This window comes from Cygnus olor, chromosome 22 (genome assembly GCF_009769625.2).
Source record: "Cygnus olor isolate bCygOlo1 chromosome 22, bCygOlo1.pri.v2, whole genome shotgun sequence".
Lineage (NCBI taxonomy): Eukaryota > Metazoa > Chordata > Aves > Anseriformes > Anatidae > Cygnus > Cygnus olor.
In genome coordinates, this window is record NC_049190.1 from 4,123,826 (window position 1) to 4,140,914 (window position 17,089).

At 43.7% G+C, this 17,089-nt stretch overlaps 1 protein-coding gene across 10 annotated transcripts in view; it reads left to right on the plus strand.

The window, feature by feature from the left end:
- GRAMD1B (GRAM domain containing 1B) overlaps nucleotides 1-17,089 on the plus strand; it is a 129,743-nt gene that overhangs the window by 41,667 nt on the left and 70,987 nt on the right. For 8 of the 10 annotated variants that reach the window (XM_040534034.1, XM_040534031.1, XM_040534032.1 and 5 more), the window contains exon 2: nucleotides 6,759-6,836. In XM_040534034.1, the coding sequence (XP_040389968.1) occupies nucleotides 6,759-6,836 (78 nt within the window). Of the gene's footprint in view, nucleotides 1-6,758; nucleotides 6,837-8,914; nucleotides 9,718-13,916; nucleotides 14,217-17,089 lie in introns of those variants that run through there. The other 2 variants (XM_040534043.1, XM_040534042.1) reach the window with 2 other exon arrangements.

Sequence of the window (17,089 nt, forward strand, 5' to 3'; positions counted from 1 at the left end):
ATTCACACCGGTGTGAGGAACTGGCAGTTCCACAGGATGTCTGCAGTAGAAGAGGTCAATGGGTTGCATGTTTCACGGTCGGCTTGTAGGTGGAGTTGGTTAATTGAGGTTTTTGGGAGGATGCAGGTCAGACATGGTGTTCTGCAGTGTAGAGTCCTGCTGGCAGAAACTACTTCTCACAATACTGCGTCTAAATTTTTGGAATAAATCTTTCCGTGGTTATTGCTTACACTACATTTAAAAAAAAAAAAAAAACACACAAAAAAAAACTTGATTTCTGGAGAAAACAGAAGCAATGTGAATAATGTGCAAACATCCTGAGGATTGAATTTGAGACTTGAATACATAGATGGCATTTAGCTGGTATCCATGCTCCCTTGCATCTTCAAAGCAAAACCAGGAAAAGTTTTCTGCGTAGGCCTGTATAATAAACAACCCACCTTCTCCACTGTCGGTAGCTTTGGAAAATCCATAAGCACAAACCTCCACTGATGTGGTATCTTTTTGAATCTGAAATGTGACAGTACATGAATGATGGCTTAGCAGGGGCTTGGTTATTAATGTAATCTTTCTCCTTTATGAAGCTGCAAGTTCAAATAAGGCCTCATTTGTGCTTCCAGTGAACTGATTTTTTGGAACTGCAGCATGCGTCTCTTATGTAGAGTACTGAGGTACTGTTTGCAGAGGATATGGTTTTATTTGATAATGTGTGCCAAGTGCCTGTGAATCTTACCAGCACTATTTTGTTGGCTGCATTTTGCTGCCTTTGTGCAGCTGCTTGTATTTTTTAAATATTTATCTTTCAGTATTTGTGTGGTTTAGGGCGACCATTCACACAAGAGCATCAAAACTGACTCATTTGCAAACAGCCAGGAACTTAAATGCTGTTGATCCTACCTAGTCAGCAAATATTTCTGGGACCATCTGAACTTCATGTCATACACAGCCCTGTGCTTGCCAGCATTTACCTGTCCTTTGTGTTCACTACCCCAGTTCTCCGCTGGACTGCCAGGACGGAGGGAAGGGAGCCCTGCTCCAGGTTCAGTCTGACTCCAACTGAGTGTGACTTCAAAGAGTGCCAATTAGTACTAATTGTGTTGGTCTGTGTGATAGATGCAACTGTTTGGTAGGGATTTGGCTGAGGCAGCTCGCTTATTCTCTTGCTCACTATTAATGGGTTTAGCCTGTAAACATTGCTCCCCCTGCTTTATGAAACTGAGTTAACAGAACACAAAGGTCTCAAGGAGGAAGCGCCCCTTTGGTTTTTGGACATGCTGGTAATAGTACACAGGCTCCAGCTTGTGCAGGCTCTGTTTAGCTTTTTTAAAAGCCCTTAAAACTTCACCCTACAGCTCTGCCATTCATTCATGAGCTTGGCTATAAATTTTCCTCTCACCTCTGCATCTCCATTTCAACTTCAGTTCATATAATCAAGGTGTTTGCCACCTATGTATGTATGTATATATGTATGTTCATATATATATATATATATATATATATGTATATGAAGAAACTCCTAAGTCCTTAAGTGGAGCCAGGTTGCACAAACCAAATGGGTGCTGGGATCCTTAAAGGTGTTGTGGTGCCATCTGCCACCTGCCTCCCACGGGGCTTGGTATCAGTGCAATGATTACAGTTCACTGAACACGAGTCTCATCTTTAATAAAGGCCGGTGTTAGCTTGCTACCTTCAGTGACAAGCATATGTTACCCCTGACAGCTTGGCACTCGTATGCAGAAAGCGGGAGCTAGCAGCACCTATGGGAAAGCTCTGTCGGTGGAGGTGCTCTGACTTTAATTCACAGGCTGAAAGCTTTAAGGCTATCGAAGGACAGCCCTTCTTGATGAGCGAGGCTGTTTATCTGTTGGAATAACAGGTGGTGATTTCCTAGCTTGGCAATTTCCTCTTCATCACCCTTGTTCCCTTCTCTGTCCCCTCCACCTCACAGTTCCCTGGTGCTTGTAACGGCCCCGTTGCTGCTGCAGCCATAGAAACCCGGGGCTGCTGATGGCAGGGATTTAATGTGCTGAGGGCACTAAGGTGCTGCTGGGCAGCTGGGACTGGGAGGGAGGTCTTTCTGCTGCCTCATGAGAAATAGGAGGGGGCTATGTGCTGGGAAGGATGTGCAGAGCAGGAGGGTGAAGTGGAAGGTAAAATTGTTCTGTCTTTGAGCTTCTCCAGCCCTGTGGGGGGAAAGTTGGAGGAAACACTTTTCTTCTGGCACACCTGAGGCTTGTAGTTTAGGATTATCTGGTAGTAGTATCCTACGTTTATGTTGCCATGGGAAGATGGGGAAAAAACATTTACCAGAGTTTTCAAATGATGACTGTTTTTTGCATTGTGAAATTTAGTGTTTAAAATACTCCATTTTTGTCTTTTTTTTTTTTTTTTCAGCTGAATTAAGAGTTTTGGCTTAGAATAAATACAAGAGCCGTATTTAAAAGGAATGATCAACTTAATTTTTTTTTTTGTCAGCTTGGAAGTAACCATAGCACAACATATTACTACTGCTATGCTTTTTCTGGTGGCAGTTTGTCACACATGCTGAACTTTGTGAGGTGTGTGCTTTAACGCAGGTAGGTTCACGTCTTGGTGCTTGCAGCTGGAAGGATGGAGGAAAATAAACACCCTGTTGTTTGGATAACTAAACAGCTTTGCAAATTTTAACAGAATCCTTGATGCAAGTTCACTTTTATTGCTTATAACCTGCATATCTTTTAGTTTCACAGAAAAATTGAAAATATGAATATCATGATATATCAGATATTAGCTTTGTGTTCCAGGAACAGTTGCCACAGTTGCAGAAAGCACTTGTAGAGAGGTTGTATACCTGTCAATTACCTATCCTACTTCTGTGAAAAGCTTAGCACTGAAGCCAAAGCCTATGAATACAGGGTTTAATTAAGAAAAATGAATAGGAAATATTCATCTGTGTTCAGACTTGAAAAGTTCTATGTGAAATTATTTGCTGAATAGCTGTGACTAACAATAACCTTCTGAAGACCACAGACTCCTGTGAATAACTGATTCTCCAAGCTCGTGAATTGATTCCATCTTTCATGACAGCCGTTTCTTCCCTATTCCCTTGCTCACCCCGATCATCCATCACTGTTGAAAGAATTTCCTTTGAATAAAAGCCTGCCAGACTCTCAGCTGCAGATACGCAAGTACAGTGAGATGTTTTCTATCACCTTTTCAAAGCATCGTCAGAAACGAGAGGCTGAGTTGGAGAGGGAGCACTAGTTTTTAGTGGGGTCGTTTATCAGATACAGCTATCCACACGTTTCAAGCTAGGAAACACAAGCTGAGACCTATTTCTCACTGCTTCTGAATTTATGTATTTGTAGTCGAATTCTTTTTGAGAAATTGCACTTCTTCTGATTTAAGGACAAGTAATGGCATCTATTCTAAGTGCCAGACTAGATGCTTTTTTCCACCCATCCAATAATGTGTGAGTGCTATGAGAACATTGTTTAAGTGTGGTGAAAGCAATCTGTGTGTGTTTCTGCCTTGCTTTGGTGGAATGGATCATGCTGTATTGATGCCTTCAAAGGTGGAATTGCTGAAGATGCAGATCTATCAAAGCTAGGCCTGGGCCGGCAAATTTGTTAGGACTGCTAAGTGGAAAGCATTTGGAGACCACATGGGGAAAAAACAATGTCACGTACTCTTGCTTGTGATCATGACTTTTAATAACGCTTCCAGACATATCTGGAAGGTACAGGATTCCCAGAAAACTCCTGCTGTGCAAACATTGACACGAGTGTCTGAACTTTGAAATCTGGATGGACACCTTAGTAGAAGAGCTGCTTAGCTTTAAAAGCCTATTCGTGCATAAAATGAGAGATTGGCTCTGCCTTACCATTTAGAGACTGAAATCTGAGTAAAATGCCCCCCCCCCCCCCCCCCCCCCCCAAAAAAAAGCAAGAAGATAATAGTACAAAATGTAATTTAAAACTTGCTGAGACCAGGTCTGAGAAATGTTTAAATATTTAACTTTGAGTGGCATAAGGTCAGGGAGATGAATTGTGATGAGTGTTTTATAAAGTAAGTTTTGCACTTTGATCTCTAGTATCAGCAGTCTACTCAAGTTCACTTTTGGCAGGATTTGGAAGAGGTGATTTTTGTGTGTGACTATCTCATGAGCATTCATCTAAGTGCATGTACATAGGTCACAAAGCTGATGAAAACTATTTAATGCTTATATTACAGTTGCTAGAAAAGAGGCAATGGAACAAGCATCCTTAGGAATGGACTGTTTTCTTCTGCACTTTCTTTTACTGATTTACTAAGACTTTTAACCAGCTTTTAGCCTTCTCTGTAAATATAAAATCTCAATGTTTGTATGTAAAGCTTTCCCCCGTATTACTTCTCAATACAAATCACACCTCTCTTATCTCCTTATAATTATAGCCAATGTAAGAGCAGCAATTTGCTGTTCCACCACCTCAGAGGAACACTATCATCTTAAAAGCAGGTTAACTTGCAATGGACCGAAAAGTGTAATGAAACAATAGCTCTGCATTTCAAGTGCTTTGTACTTTTTAGGGGGTTTAACAGCTGCACTGTCTAGTAATCAAAAACATTGAAATGATTTTTCTCTGTGTGAAAAGCTCACAAACTTGTGGAAAGCTTCCATGCAAAACACTGCTGCAGTGAAGTAGGAGGGGGAAGAACAGATCTCCTTCTGGTGTGAGTTTCTTTAATTTCTAGTCTTGAGCATTCACGAGTGATAAGGGAAGGGGGCAAGGTGTTGTACTGCAGTGTGTTGTGACATCTGTATTCCATTAAATTTTAACCCTTGGTTTGAAGGGCTGTCTGAACAAGGCATTTAATGACGGTTGGGTGAGCATGAAAAGGTCTAAGGTACGTCTTGTATAACTGTCTAAGAGTAAAGTTGCAAGTGGGATTCCCAGCACTCCAGGAGCTGTAGTTGGGCTGTGTTACATTGGGACTCTTTTGGTAAGTTTCTTTTATCTGCTTAATCAAAACCGAAGTGGCGAAGTTTTGTGAGAGGTTTTTTATTTATGAATTGACAAGTAGTTATAGGAATAGTCCCTGGATCTTCAAGGAGAAGAGACAGGCCTTTCCCACTCACCTCATGAATAGTCTCTCAAGACCACAAACTAATCAGAAGGATGCTTTTGCTCTGTGAAGAAAAAGATGGGGCTGGAGGGGGTTGGGTGGTTGGATCCCTTTTAAAAAAAAAAAAAAAAAAGGCTCTAACAAGCCACTGTATTCTTATACAGATTTGCTGAAGCAATGATGTTTAATACCTGAGGACGTAGCTCTCGTCTGCCACTGACGTAGTTTCTGGTTCTAGTTCCTGTTCTGTCTGCCTAGTGGTTTCTTCATGCCTTGGAAGTACCAAGGCAATTATAGATAAACTTCTAAACCTCTTCACACTTTTCTCTGTTAATTTCTGTGGTGGCAAAAGTAGTGCTTTTTTACATAGGACTTAACAAAGACATTGACTTAAATAAAATTATCATTTCAGGTATCCTTTTTGTACTGTAGTTGAGTTGAAATACCTGAGTAGATGTAGGTAAGAGGAGCTGTAACAATTTCTTCATGCAAGCACAGAGTACATTTAAAGAAGAAAAAGAAATGGGGTTTTTGGGATGAATTAATCTGAAGAGAGACAGAAAAGAACAAGTAGACTTGACAGAAAAATCTCACTATGGTGGTTTAGTGCTGTTTCACCCAAAAGTAGGTCTTCTTGAGGATTAATGCTTTCTAAGAAGAAAAGATGCAATTTGGGCCTTTTTGAAACTGCTTCTGTGCCTTTGGACAGTCTGTATGTGATGTGCAATGTATTACATAGATTTGCCTACACTGCAGTAGAAGCTGTGATCGCAGCATGCATCTGTATACCTGAACTGGTTTCATTTGAGCTGCTTGGGTTCTTCTAGCAGTGAACGCAGAGTGTTTTAGCATGGTGTGTGTTCAGGCAAATGCATCCAGCATCCCAGGTGGGGCTGGACAGTTTGTGCTGAAGCTGTGTTGCCATGGCTCCATAGCCAGGGTACCCAGGCTGTGCAGATTAAGGAAGCCCCAGGAACATCTGCGTTGTGCTGCAGTCTGGTATCTGAAGGCAGAATCAGACCTGTCGAGGGCTCAGAAGGAAAGCTCTTGCGAAGAAACATGAAGCTATAGAAGTGAGAAGCAGGAACGCTGATGGAGCAGGCAGAGGCTGCTAGGAGGGAATAAAGCCAACATCATAGAATGGATTTAAAAAAATTAAAAAAAAAAAAAAAAAGAAAAAAGAAAAACACCCCCAAATTACCTATTTAAAGGCGAAGAGTGACATCTTGTGGGCTCAGCATGCAACTCTCCACTAGAAATTTGGTGGTGACCACTTCTGGCTGCTTCATCCTTAAAAAGAGTTCTCTTTAACTGCTCTTTTGTCCTGCTGTCCGGAAGCGGGGGTATATGAACAGATAGTGGTTTGGTAGTTGAACGTTAAGCTGTATGAAACCATTGCGGGGTGGTGTGATGAAACACTTTGTAGACAATGTGCAAGGTTACTTCTGTATCTGAAAGTTCTTAGAAAAGCATGACTGAGTGGGAGTAAGAGGCTTCTAACCAGTCACTCCTGTTGTATGTCAGATATGAGCTTGCTTCCTTATATTTTTCTTTGCATCTCTAAATATATGAAGAATGAAGCTTGTGTTTTTTCTTGTTCTGGCTTTAAAATCAAAATGTTTGATAGGGACTTATCAAAATCTGTCTTAATTGCTTCTTTTTTTCTATTGCAGCAGTCAGCAGAGCAGCCAGCAAAGCAGCCACGATGATGACTCGTCTCGATTCCTGAGCCCTCACATGCGTGACGACAGGTAAGTCTGTTCATGCTCAACTGGGGGAAATTCCTGGAACCACTCAGTAAAATTAGATGGGCCGGGCTGACTGAGACCTCATTTTCCCTCCGTTTCTCAGTTATTTTACCAGAAATGTCACATGTCTAAAAAAGCATGACTTAATCGGTCTTATCAATGTCTAAAAAAGACATATTTTTCCATGTACATAAAAGTAGAACTCAGGACAAACTCATCCAGCCCATGATGTAGCCTGAATTTTATTCTCAGGCTCATTCTCAGATTCATTCCCTGAAACTTTAGCTGATGTAGAAAGCTTCATCAAATCCCCTGTGTATTGATCATTAGCAGCTCTGATCCTTGAGTGTACAAGTGAAATTTTGTATGTAGTTCTTGTCCCTACCAAGTACAATATTGAGACTGGTTGCTGTATTTTACATGTGATGTGGGGGGACAGTCCCCAGGTGTTTACAGCTCATTTCTAGCAGCTTGGTAAAAACTGCTGTGAAGTTTGAGAAGAAACTTAAGTTTCTTGTACTTAGGGTTGATTAATGACTACTTTAAACTGCAGTGTTGGCACAAAAGCTGTTGAAAAACGAATGCTTATTTTTGTGTGTGATTTATTGTTGCTTTGCTGAGGGCTATATGATTATTAAGAGTTTTGCTCTATCTTGCAGTTCATCTTGTGAGCCCGAAACCACTTTTTCTTCTGCTGTGCATGAATTATGAGCCCTGAACTGCAATCACCTTTCTGTCCAGGGCCAGCTCCTGCAGGCCTTTTTCCCTAATAACACCTTTGGGCCCAGTGTTTGGTCTCATATTCAGTTTCTGAAATTCATGTTATTTTGTTGCTGCATTGCACAGGGGAGTTGTCGCATTTTCCTTAATGTTGTGACTGTGGATCACAGCTGCTGCATAGTGGATTATGAGAAGCATCTGAATGTGGCTTCTGCTCTGTGTGCTCTTATTGTGGCATAGTCAGAGAAGAGCTTTGTTTCAGCTCTGTTACACAGTTATTCCTCACAAGCTGTCTCTGAGGTCGAAGGTTTTTCTGACTGACTCTAGGAGGGTAAACTCTTACCGAACTCAGATTCCCCACTGTGATGTCAGAGGCCAATGGATTGAGTAAGAACTGAATAGCAGCTGAGGAGGCATCTGAGGAATTGACTCACTTGAGAGAACATCCTGACCCTGAAGAGCTAATTAATATCCCAACAGAGTTTGGCTCTGAATTAGCACTTGGTAGTTGCAGCTAACCTTTTCTTCCATATGTTTCGCTCCAATTATCAGTCTCTCTGGTGCTGTGGAGCCTGGCGTAATTGACCAGTGGGGAGTGATGTTTGCAACCAGTAAATAAAGAATCTGACAGCAAAGCAGATGGACACTTAGATTATACCAGGGCTTTCTCTGTGTAATGCATGCTGTTATATTTGATTTTGGACTCCGTAGGTTAAACAAGGTTAGGCTTCGTTAATACTCTGATGAAGGTTTCCTGGATATAGGAAGATGGGAATAATTTGGAAGTGCTGCAGGTTTCACATGTAGACTTAAAAGAGAGCCTTTAGACTGGTGCCAAGAGCATCTTAGTGTCTGGAAGAGATGCTTCAGCTGGAGCGCTGTCGGAGCTCAGACCTATTTATGCAGAGCCAGGGTGGTAAAGAGCATGCTGACCTCTCTGTTATCAGGGGACCTGCAACATTCTCGCTGCCCAGATTAAATTTCAATTCAGTTTGGTTTCATGGAAAACACTGATCCTAAAATGACCTATATGAAGGCAAGTAAATTGCCTTTATCTCTTTTTCCTTTGCCAAAGTAATTGCATGAAGCTTTGCTGGTACAGCTTCTTTGGATAGCAGTGACTCTTGTTTGTGAAACTTGACAAGAAAGTCTCTGGTAGTGAAATGCATTTTGATTTTCCTGTAAGATGTGAAGTAGGCTAATGAAATCTTTGAGTGCTTGCTGTTCCTACTAGCAAAGTTGAAGGTTATTTCTGAAGCATCTTGAAGCTGCCAGGCTTTTACAAACGAATGAGGAGGTACTTTCTCACTGCCCTTATGTGGTAGTATTTTGACCAGTAACAATGGGTCCTCCAACCACAGGTTTCAAGTTCTCCTCTCAGTTGAAATGGTAAAGACCTACAGGCAGTTCCCTGTGCTTGTTTCATTGACTTACCGTACAGAAGCTGTAAGTAAAAATAACAAGGGTTTCAGCAGTCCTGTGAGTTGTGGTAAAAGCTGAGCAGAAGAGGAGACGGCAAGAAATCATGTGGTGTATACCAAAGGGTGCACCTTCTCTTGGCATGCTGCCCCTGGTGTCGCAGGCAGGAGTCTGTGCTGCACTGGAAGGATCAGAGCAGAGCAAGCAAAGATCTGCACCCACTTCGGTACGTCTGGAAAAGTGCTGAAAGCTACCCCAGCCCAAATAAGGGGATGCTGAGTTGCTATGTTGACTCTGAGATTTAAAAAAAAAAAATAATATATGGAGAGGAATACATAGCTGAGGATGGCTGACATCTAGACTAGGCATAGCCAAGATCTTAACTGTGTGCTCTTCCTGTAAAAGACAGTACCAGGGAATACTGCTAGTGGAGTTAACTGCTCAGTGATGGACTTCCAAGGATTGTGCTCCAACCCTCAGGCTCTTTCAGAGAAGACTCAGTTTTGTTCTGCTGGCAGATGCACTCGGTGTTCCCTAGCAGTTGTGTTCCTTGAGGTGTGAGCGCTGCTGTTGGCTGGTGCAGTGCGAAGTACGGCCATGGTCCAGAACCCGTGCCCTGACAAGGTGTCCTGCAGCACTGCGGTGAAGCAGGTCTGCCACTTGCGTGTATCTTCTCTGAGGAAAAAGCTGGCCTTCTGCAAAGTCACGTAAGTTGTCATATGTCTATCATACCTGATTGTTTATGCTGACAGGGAGCCTGTACAGCTTTTATTTTGTCTTGGGGTAAATAAACGCTGTGCAGGTATTTTTAGAGCCATGTAAGGGCAAAGAGGCAGGCTAGAAGGAGAGCTGGATTTTGCCTGGACTCAGGGCTCAGCTGCCTGCTGTCTGTGTGAGCTTGGGTGAATCATTTCATGTTCCATCTGTGAAATGAGGAGGACAGTTCTTTTCTAACCTCAGGAAAATAGATAAGAAAGATGGTGAGTTAAGTCTGTGGGTTGCTCAGATGCTGAATCACCCCAACCACACGAGTATGAAGATAAGCAGTGGAGCTGAGTTGGTGTCCAAATAATTGTGCTTGCAGTAGCTGCTTGACTTAAACTAATTCAAAGAGTGGACAGGGTTGGGATGTAGACAGCCAGAGACTTGGGTGAAATGTGTGCACATACACAGTTACTAGTCACTGTAACAAGACAAGGTTATGTATGAATTGCCTTGAGCTTTCATCTGAATGAAGTCTAAGGTCATGAGCCTGCTTCTGCTTGAACCAAGGGCTTGTTCTTTGTCATGACGTTGAAGTACCTATCAGGTTTAGGATGCAGGGAGTTTTAATTAAGAGTAAATATTAAGCTACTGAGCTGGAGGGAAAATCAGTCCTCAGCCTCATGCACAGTCTGAGGAGGAGACACACTGATAAGGTCAAAAGAGGAGTGTGGAAAGTACGGGGATAGAAAGCAGTAGGACGTGAAAAGGAGAGGAGAGAAGCAGGTAGCAGTTTACAGTGATCATATCAAAATGGAGGAAATGGGGAACAGCTAGTCTTACGATGTTTTGTTTTAATATGCCCTACATCTTGATTGTAGCTTAATTAGCCCCCCAGTGTGCACAGTATCTTGTACTGATAATTCCAGGGCTGTGGGGCTTGTTTTTCCTTTGCTTTCCTTTGCGTAAGCTACTAAGTGTTTCTCAAACAATGGATCAAAATTTGCGAGAGCTTGCAAAAAGATTAGGCAATGGCTCAAGACATAGACAAGTTTTAGAAATTCTGCCTCCTGATTGGATTTCCAAGAAGCTGTGTGAAGATCTGAAAGGAGGTCAGATTTTGAAAGTCTTTGTGCCAAAGTTACATCCTTGGGGTGTTTAAGAAGTCAGTAGGAGTTCCATATTTTAGCAATGTACCCGTGACTTGCTTATGCTGCATCTTCCTAGCCTGCATCCCTTTCCCCCTTGACATGAAGAGAAGCTGGTATTAACATACTGTGTGCCCATTTACCTGCAAGTGGAGGCACAGCAAAGTTAGCTATTTCCCTTGGCAGTGAGGGTCCTAATATTAAACACCTGAATAACTATTATTCATCAGGGGTGGATTCAAGCATGATCTTTAAGGAGGTTTTCAAAAGTGGTGCTAAATATCCTGTTGTGGAGAAGAGCTCAGGCTGAGCTTCCAGAGTGTCCCAGCTCAGAACCCTGATGCTCTTGCAGTAACTTTGGAGCTAGATTAAAATCCATACTTCCCTTAAATGTTCCTTAGTCAGCTGGATTTAACATTAAATGGACTAACTTTGGAGGAGTTTAACCAGAATGGCACTAAACTCCTTTGTCACATAGGAAAGATGGTTAATATTTAGGGTCAGAGCTAGTGTCTTCCCTCTTCCTAATTGCTGCTGCTTCCTGAGCCCCAGCATTGACTCTCGGCTGTAGAAGACAGAAGAACAGTTTGAGAGCAGCTCTCCTCCACTCGGATTGCCAGATTCGCTACTGTCAGCGGAGCTGTTGTGAATGGAAATAGCACCTGCTGTGTTCCTCATATGGCAGCATTGTTCCTTTTGAAGATGGGCTGTTGTTAATTAGAGTCTGCCTGGATCCGGCTCTGTTGGATAAGGCAGGCTGCTAACAAGCTGCTGGAATAAGATGAATTTCGTCTTTGTGTTCAACTGGGAGTCGTCTTTCGCACCTGGCATCCCAGCTCAGTGGGTCTGCCCTGTAAGAGGGTTGAGCCATCGGGGAGAAAGTCTCATCCCTTTTCCCTAAAATCCTCAGTCGACTTCTGTCAGTGGAGATAAGGGTGCTCTCTTCATTGAAAGTCAGTATTGGATTTGATTCATCAAAGTTGTGCTCCACTCACTATCTTTTCTACTCTTGTTCTTTAGTCTTAAGGAGACTGAATTAAAAGTGCTTTGCGATTTCAAAGCAAGGGTATTAGTCCCTGTACTTCCCTTCTCTGTGACTGAGGGGTGTGGAGGGACAGATACCTCTCCTGCTCCTCTTACTGGAGCCAGAGGCAAGGAGGAGACCTTGCAGGATTAATTGGCGTGCTCGTGCTCATGCACTTTGTTGCTGCTGTTGCTCAGCACGCGAGTCTGGAGCTTTGAGTTCAAAGCTATTGGCAAGCTTGAGAACAGGGTTATTTTATGCTTTCTGTAGTAATGTAATATCATGCCTCTGGGCATTAGCTGATAGCCACTGCTGAGAGGCAGTTTAATTGATACCATGAATAGTTTTTGTGCAGATAAGTAGAATAGATTGTGCAAATCCCCTCCATCACCAAAAATAAACCATTCTTAATTCAGTCCTCTGTTCCAAGCAGTCATGGCAAAATACCTGCCTGTTCCCTTCCGAAAAGTTGGCTCTGACATAGAGGTTTTAGCGTGAGAACCTCCATGCAGGTCAGTAACAGCTGCAGGAGAAGGCATGGTCTTACAACAGATGTAACAGCAGGGCAAAGCAGGATTCAGATCTTGCTTCTCCATTTCCTGATCAGTTCTGTGTCTGCTGGACTGGTGTTATCATTGATAAACCTCAGTGTGCCTTGCAGATCTCACTGAACACAGAGGAGGTCTGGCAGGCCTCATGTGGCTGCATTGCTAGCACGTGATGCTCAGGAACATGAGGAGGAGGAGAGGACTCGTTTCACTGTCCCTTTTTTTCCTTATCTGAGGCCCTGGGCAGACTCTACCCAGCCTTCCTTGCTGTTACCAAGAGCTCAGCTGTGTAAGTATTTCACTTGCAGACCTTTGGTAACGGTCACCCCATCAGCTCTACGTCCTTGGGGAGCATTAGGATTGTCAGTGTTACAGCTGTTAGCTTAAGGTGTGTGGAGAAGTGGGAGCGAAGGCAGCAGGAGGCTGGGGTGCAGGGCTGTAAACCATCTCCTTTCACAGGCCACCTGCTCTCTGCGTAAGCCTCCTTGGCCCTTGTCCGCAGGCTTCTGTGCAGTGTGCTGTCAGCTGCTGACCCCTTGCGTGGATTCACCTTACAACAAAGCGTGTGCTGTGCCTCAGAGCCCTTGCGAACTTCTGTTGCAGTAATAAAACTTCAATACTGCTCTAAAATCAGCCATCAGAGGGTCTCAGAGGACTTAATTGATTTTAGCCTCTTACAGATGGAGCTAGGCTTTTGAAAGATGCAGAGGAGTGATGCTTTTTGAGGGAGCCTGCTGCTAAATTCAGATAGTGTTTGGCCAGGTTTATGCAGTGACATGGGGAGTGACTGCTGTACAACCAGAATTAGACTTCAAATCTATAGGCCGGAGGTTCCTAAGTTGCAGAACACATCCCTTTTGATGTATAGATGCTATCTTAAACTGGGGCATGGCCTGGGATGAATCTAGGAGCTGTATTTGTCCTTGAATTATATTGCATGTACCCAAACGTGGTATGGGAGCTCTAACTGCACCAGTGATCTCTTCTCTTTAACGTGTAGAAATGAACTGGTGCTGAAAGTTAGTGCAAGGTTTCCTCCAGAAGAACACCATGTGGGCAATACCTCTGTCTCGCAGTGGGAGAAAGCCACCTTCCTTTATGCAGGAAACATTTTAACCGAGATGTCATCAGAAACCACAGCATATCTATGAGTCCTGTTGTGAGCATGCCTGGCACCCCAGCTGCAGAGAAAAGGTCTGGAAGTATGGTGTTGCTTCTGTTTTGTGGTGTGGCTGACTGATCGATGCTGTGCAGTAAAACAAAGGTGTTTTTTTTTTTTTTAAAAAAAAAGGATGATGTACAGCTCTTCAGGTCCTACTCTCCTAATTGGTAGTGACTTGTTTGATGTGCAGTAGGCATACAAAAGAAGATGAATACTCAAGTGAATAGCTGGGGGAAGTGTTGAAGGGATAAGCAGGTTAAAACCCATCTGTTGAGCCAGTAAATTGGCAGACAGGACTGACACATGTCAAAGGGCAGAAATGGAAGGCATTTAAAAATCTTTTTCTATTTCTCTTCCCAGTTCAGTTTTTAGAGAATCTGGGACTACCGTATACATCGAAATCAGAACTGGCATTGCTGTTCACAGCCCTGTCTTTGAGTGATTGCTCAGGGAGGCTGGATGCACGAGGGGAGGCTAACCCTTCTGCCTGGGCTTTGGACTGCAGCTGGAGGAGGAGGTGCTGGTGAACAGGGATGCTGCTGCCTCAGCCTCCCCTGAGACTCCGGCAGACCACGAGCCCTGGAAGGGGATCTGGGATCAGCTCTTTTTCAGCTTGAATGCATATGTTTGTGCCCTTATAGAGACCTTTCTAGGCCCTTGTTTACATTGCAGTCGTCAGCTGTTTCTGAAACTGCTCAGTGCATGGTATTTTTCTGTACAGATAAAAGTTCCTCCAAAATCTAAGGGCACTTACCTGAACTGGGAATTAAGGTTCTTTTGGATTTGCTTGGTGAAACATCCTGCTACTCTCCTAAGATAGTGCTATCTCTTGTACAGATTGCTCTGTGTGTGTGTCCCTGAACAAATCAGCTTTTTCGTAACTTTACAGTCAGCACAAACACTTTATCGTGGCCTCTTCCATGCTTTTAGTGCCATTTGTCTTTGGTACATGCAAGTTTTTGCAATATTTACCTTGGAAAATAGGTGCATCTTTACACTTTATAGTTGGCTGTCTAAATGGGGAAATACCGAGCATTTAAAATGAGTTATAATACAAAATAAAGCACCAGAAACAACACGGGGGCTGGGGTGGAGTTCTGTGCTGATGGTAAGTATGTACTCAATTTTTGCTGTGTTCAATGAATGTTGGAAATAAGATGCTGTTTGGAAACATAGTCCACTAAATAATAACTCCATTATGTAAGGAAGAGGTAGTTAAGTGTTATGCATCTTACAGAGAGATGTTCCTGCAGCTTTGGATTTTACCTGCCTCTTTTTACACGCTTCCTCTCTGCCCTGAGATCATATGTCCATTCAGCAGAGTGCTGTGTGGGAAGAAGAGTTAACCAGCGCCCATTTGGTGGGAGAAGGGGGCACCTTCGTCTGCAAGCAGAAAGTGTCCAGGTGCCCTGTGGTGGCTGCAGGTTCAACAGCTGCACAAGCTGCTGCTTTTTAGCAGTGGATCAGAGCCCTGGCTGTCCTGGCAGAAAAGGCAAAGAGCAGGAGGGCTCCTTGTAATGGACCAGCTGGGCTTGGAGCATCCTTTTAGGGATGTTGCCTCTGCAGACCAGCCTCTGGCTTTCATCCGAGCTCAACACCCATGTTTCTTACTGGGAAGAAATCTGGTAGTGCTGCTGATCTTTGAACCGGTTTGTCTCCACACATTCTGGGAACCGTGGGATAACTGGTGGTAACTTCTACCTGGGAGCAAACAGTCTGGTTCAAGAGAAACTTTGGCTGGTTAATTCTGGACACAAGGATTTCATTCTGGCTATTAACAACCTCAAATTCTTTTAGAGAATCCTTCTTTATTCTCCCAGATTTTTACACCTTATCCCATAGCAGCTGCAAATTCAGCAGAGCCTTGCAGGCAGCTGTGCCTTTAAAATTGAATCGCCTGTGATAGAAGAAATCTGAGAGCAGAGAAAGGAAACCTGTGCCTCTTGCGCAGAGCAAGCTCTTTGGAGATTTCTCCATCGCTCTGCCTTCTCATCAGCCAAGTCACTGCTGCTTCCCTTTGGGGCCAAACTGCAGAGTAATAGCAGTAGGAGCCATCCCAGAACCGTCTTAATGGTGACATTACATCTTTCCACGGTGGACTCTGTGGTCACCTCTCGGTGCTGCTTTCTCCCCAAAACTCCTGTGCGTGTGTAAACAAGCTGGGATTCCATCTTTTGACTCAAGAGCGTTCTGCTCCCTCGCTGCTGAAGCAACTTTCTCAGGTTGCTGGGGAGCACGTTGGCACTTGGACAGACTTCCCTCTTTCTGCAGATGACTGTAACCGTGTGAGTGCTCACTGTGACCTCTGCATTTCTTCTTTTCCCTCTCCTCTTTCCTCGTTTATCTTCCCATCCATTTCTTTCTTGGCCTTTGCAGAGTATTTGTTGTGCATTTCGGTGATAAGATGGCAGCATGCGTCTCCCCGCCGCGCCATGCATCGTAACAAGGTCAGGTGTTACAATCTGTACTCGCCAAGGGCTGTCCTTGAGCCCCCCTGCTAGACCTCTGCTTTTCTCCTTTGCTCCTGCAAGTTTGACCTAAATTTTGTCCTTAAGCCCTCTCTGCTGTTTGTTCTGCCTTCCCTCTGAAGTACCCCACCCCAAATCTTCAGTTGTGGTGTGCTGTTAGCTGCTCTCTCTCCCCCTTAACCTTTTTCTTTAAATGGCAGTTGCATGGGCCTTGCTGGAGGGGTATAGGTCTATTGGAGTTCCAGGCATTGTAAGGTGGTAGCATTTCTCTGCTGTGGAAAAGGATCCTCGCTTTAGGCTTAGCCGTGTAAATGTTCAGAACTCCTTATGTGAGCCTCATGGGCTGTTGCTTTACCTGTGCAGCACCTGCCGTGCACCCGTGCCCTCAAACTCCGAATCTTTATTCTGGGTTACCAAATGAGGGGTGTGTGGTACTTGGTGGGATGTGACGCAGCGAGATAAGTCATCCTCTGTATGGCTTTCCTAGTTGCAACCCATCATCCTCTGTTCCACCCTGTTGCTGCAACTACTGGAAGATCTCTAATGTGTAGGAGCGTGCGCTGGGGCTGCAGGAGGCTTCTACTGCAGGGCTGAGATGCCTCTGTCTGCAAACCAGAGGCTTTTGTCCAGGACCTGAGTCTTGAGCCACTGCTCAAGCTTCTTTTTCTGATCTTCTCTCTCAGGCTTCAGAAATAAAAGGAATCTAGGACCTTTCTTTTTCTTTTTCTCTCATGATTTCCATCGTTCTTGTAGGTTTTCATTGTTAAAGCCAAAATACTGTGGTGCATGTTCCTGCCACAAGGTTTCTCACTGTTTACCTGAAACATCTGGGGTTAATTTTTTTTATCCAGGAGAGGATATTGCATTAGATGTTCCATGGGTGCAGATCAGATAAAGGCTTTGTTTCTCCAGTGTGCTACCTGTGTGCGTCTATGGATTATCCTTTAAGCAGTGCCAGCCCAAACGCTCAAGTTTATACCATATTTAAAGATTTAGCTCACTGTACTTGAAAGACTTTTTTATTTAGGATCCAAAGTGTCTTGCCTGTTAGACACCCTGAAGTTC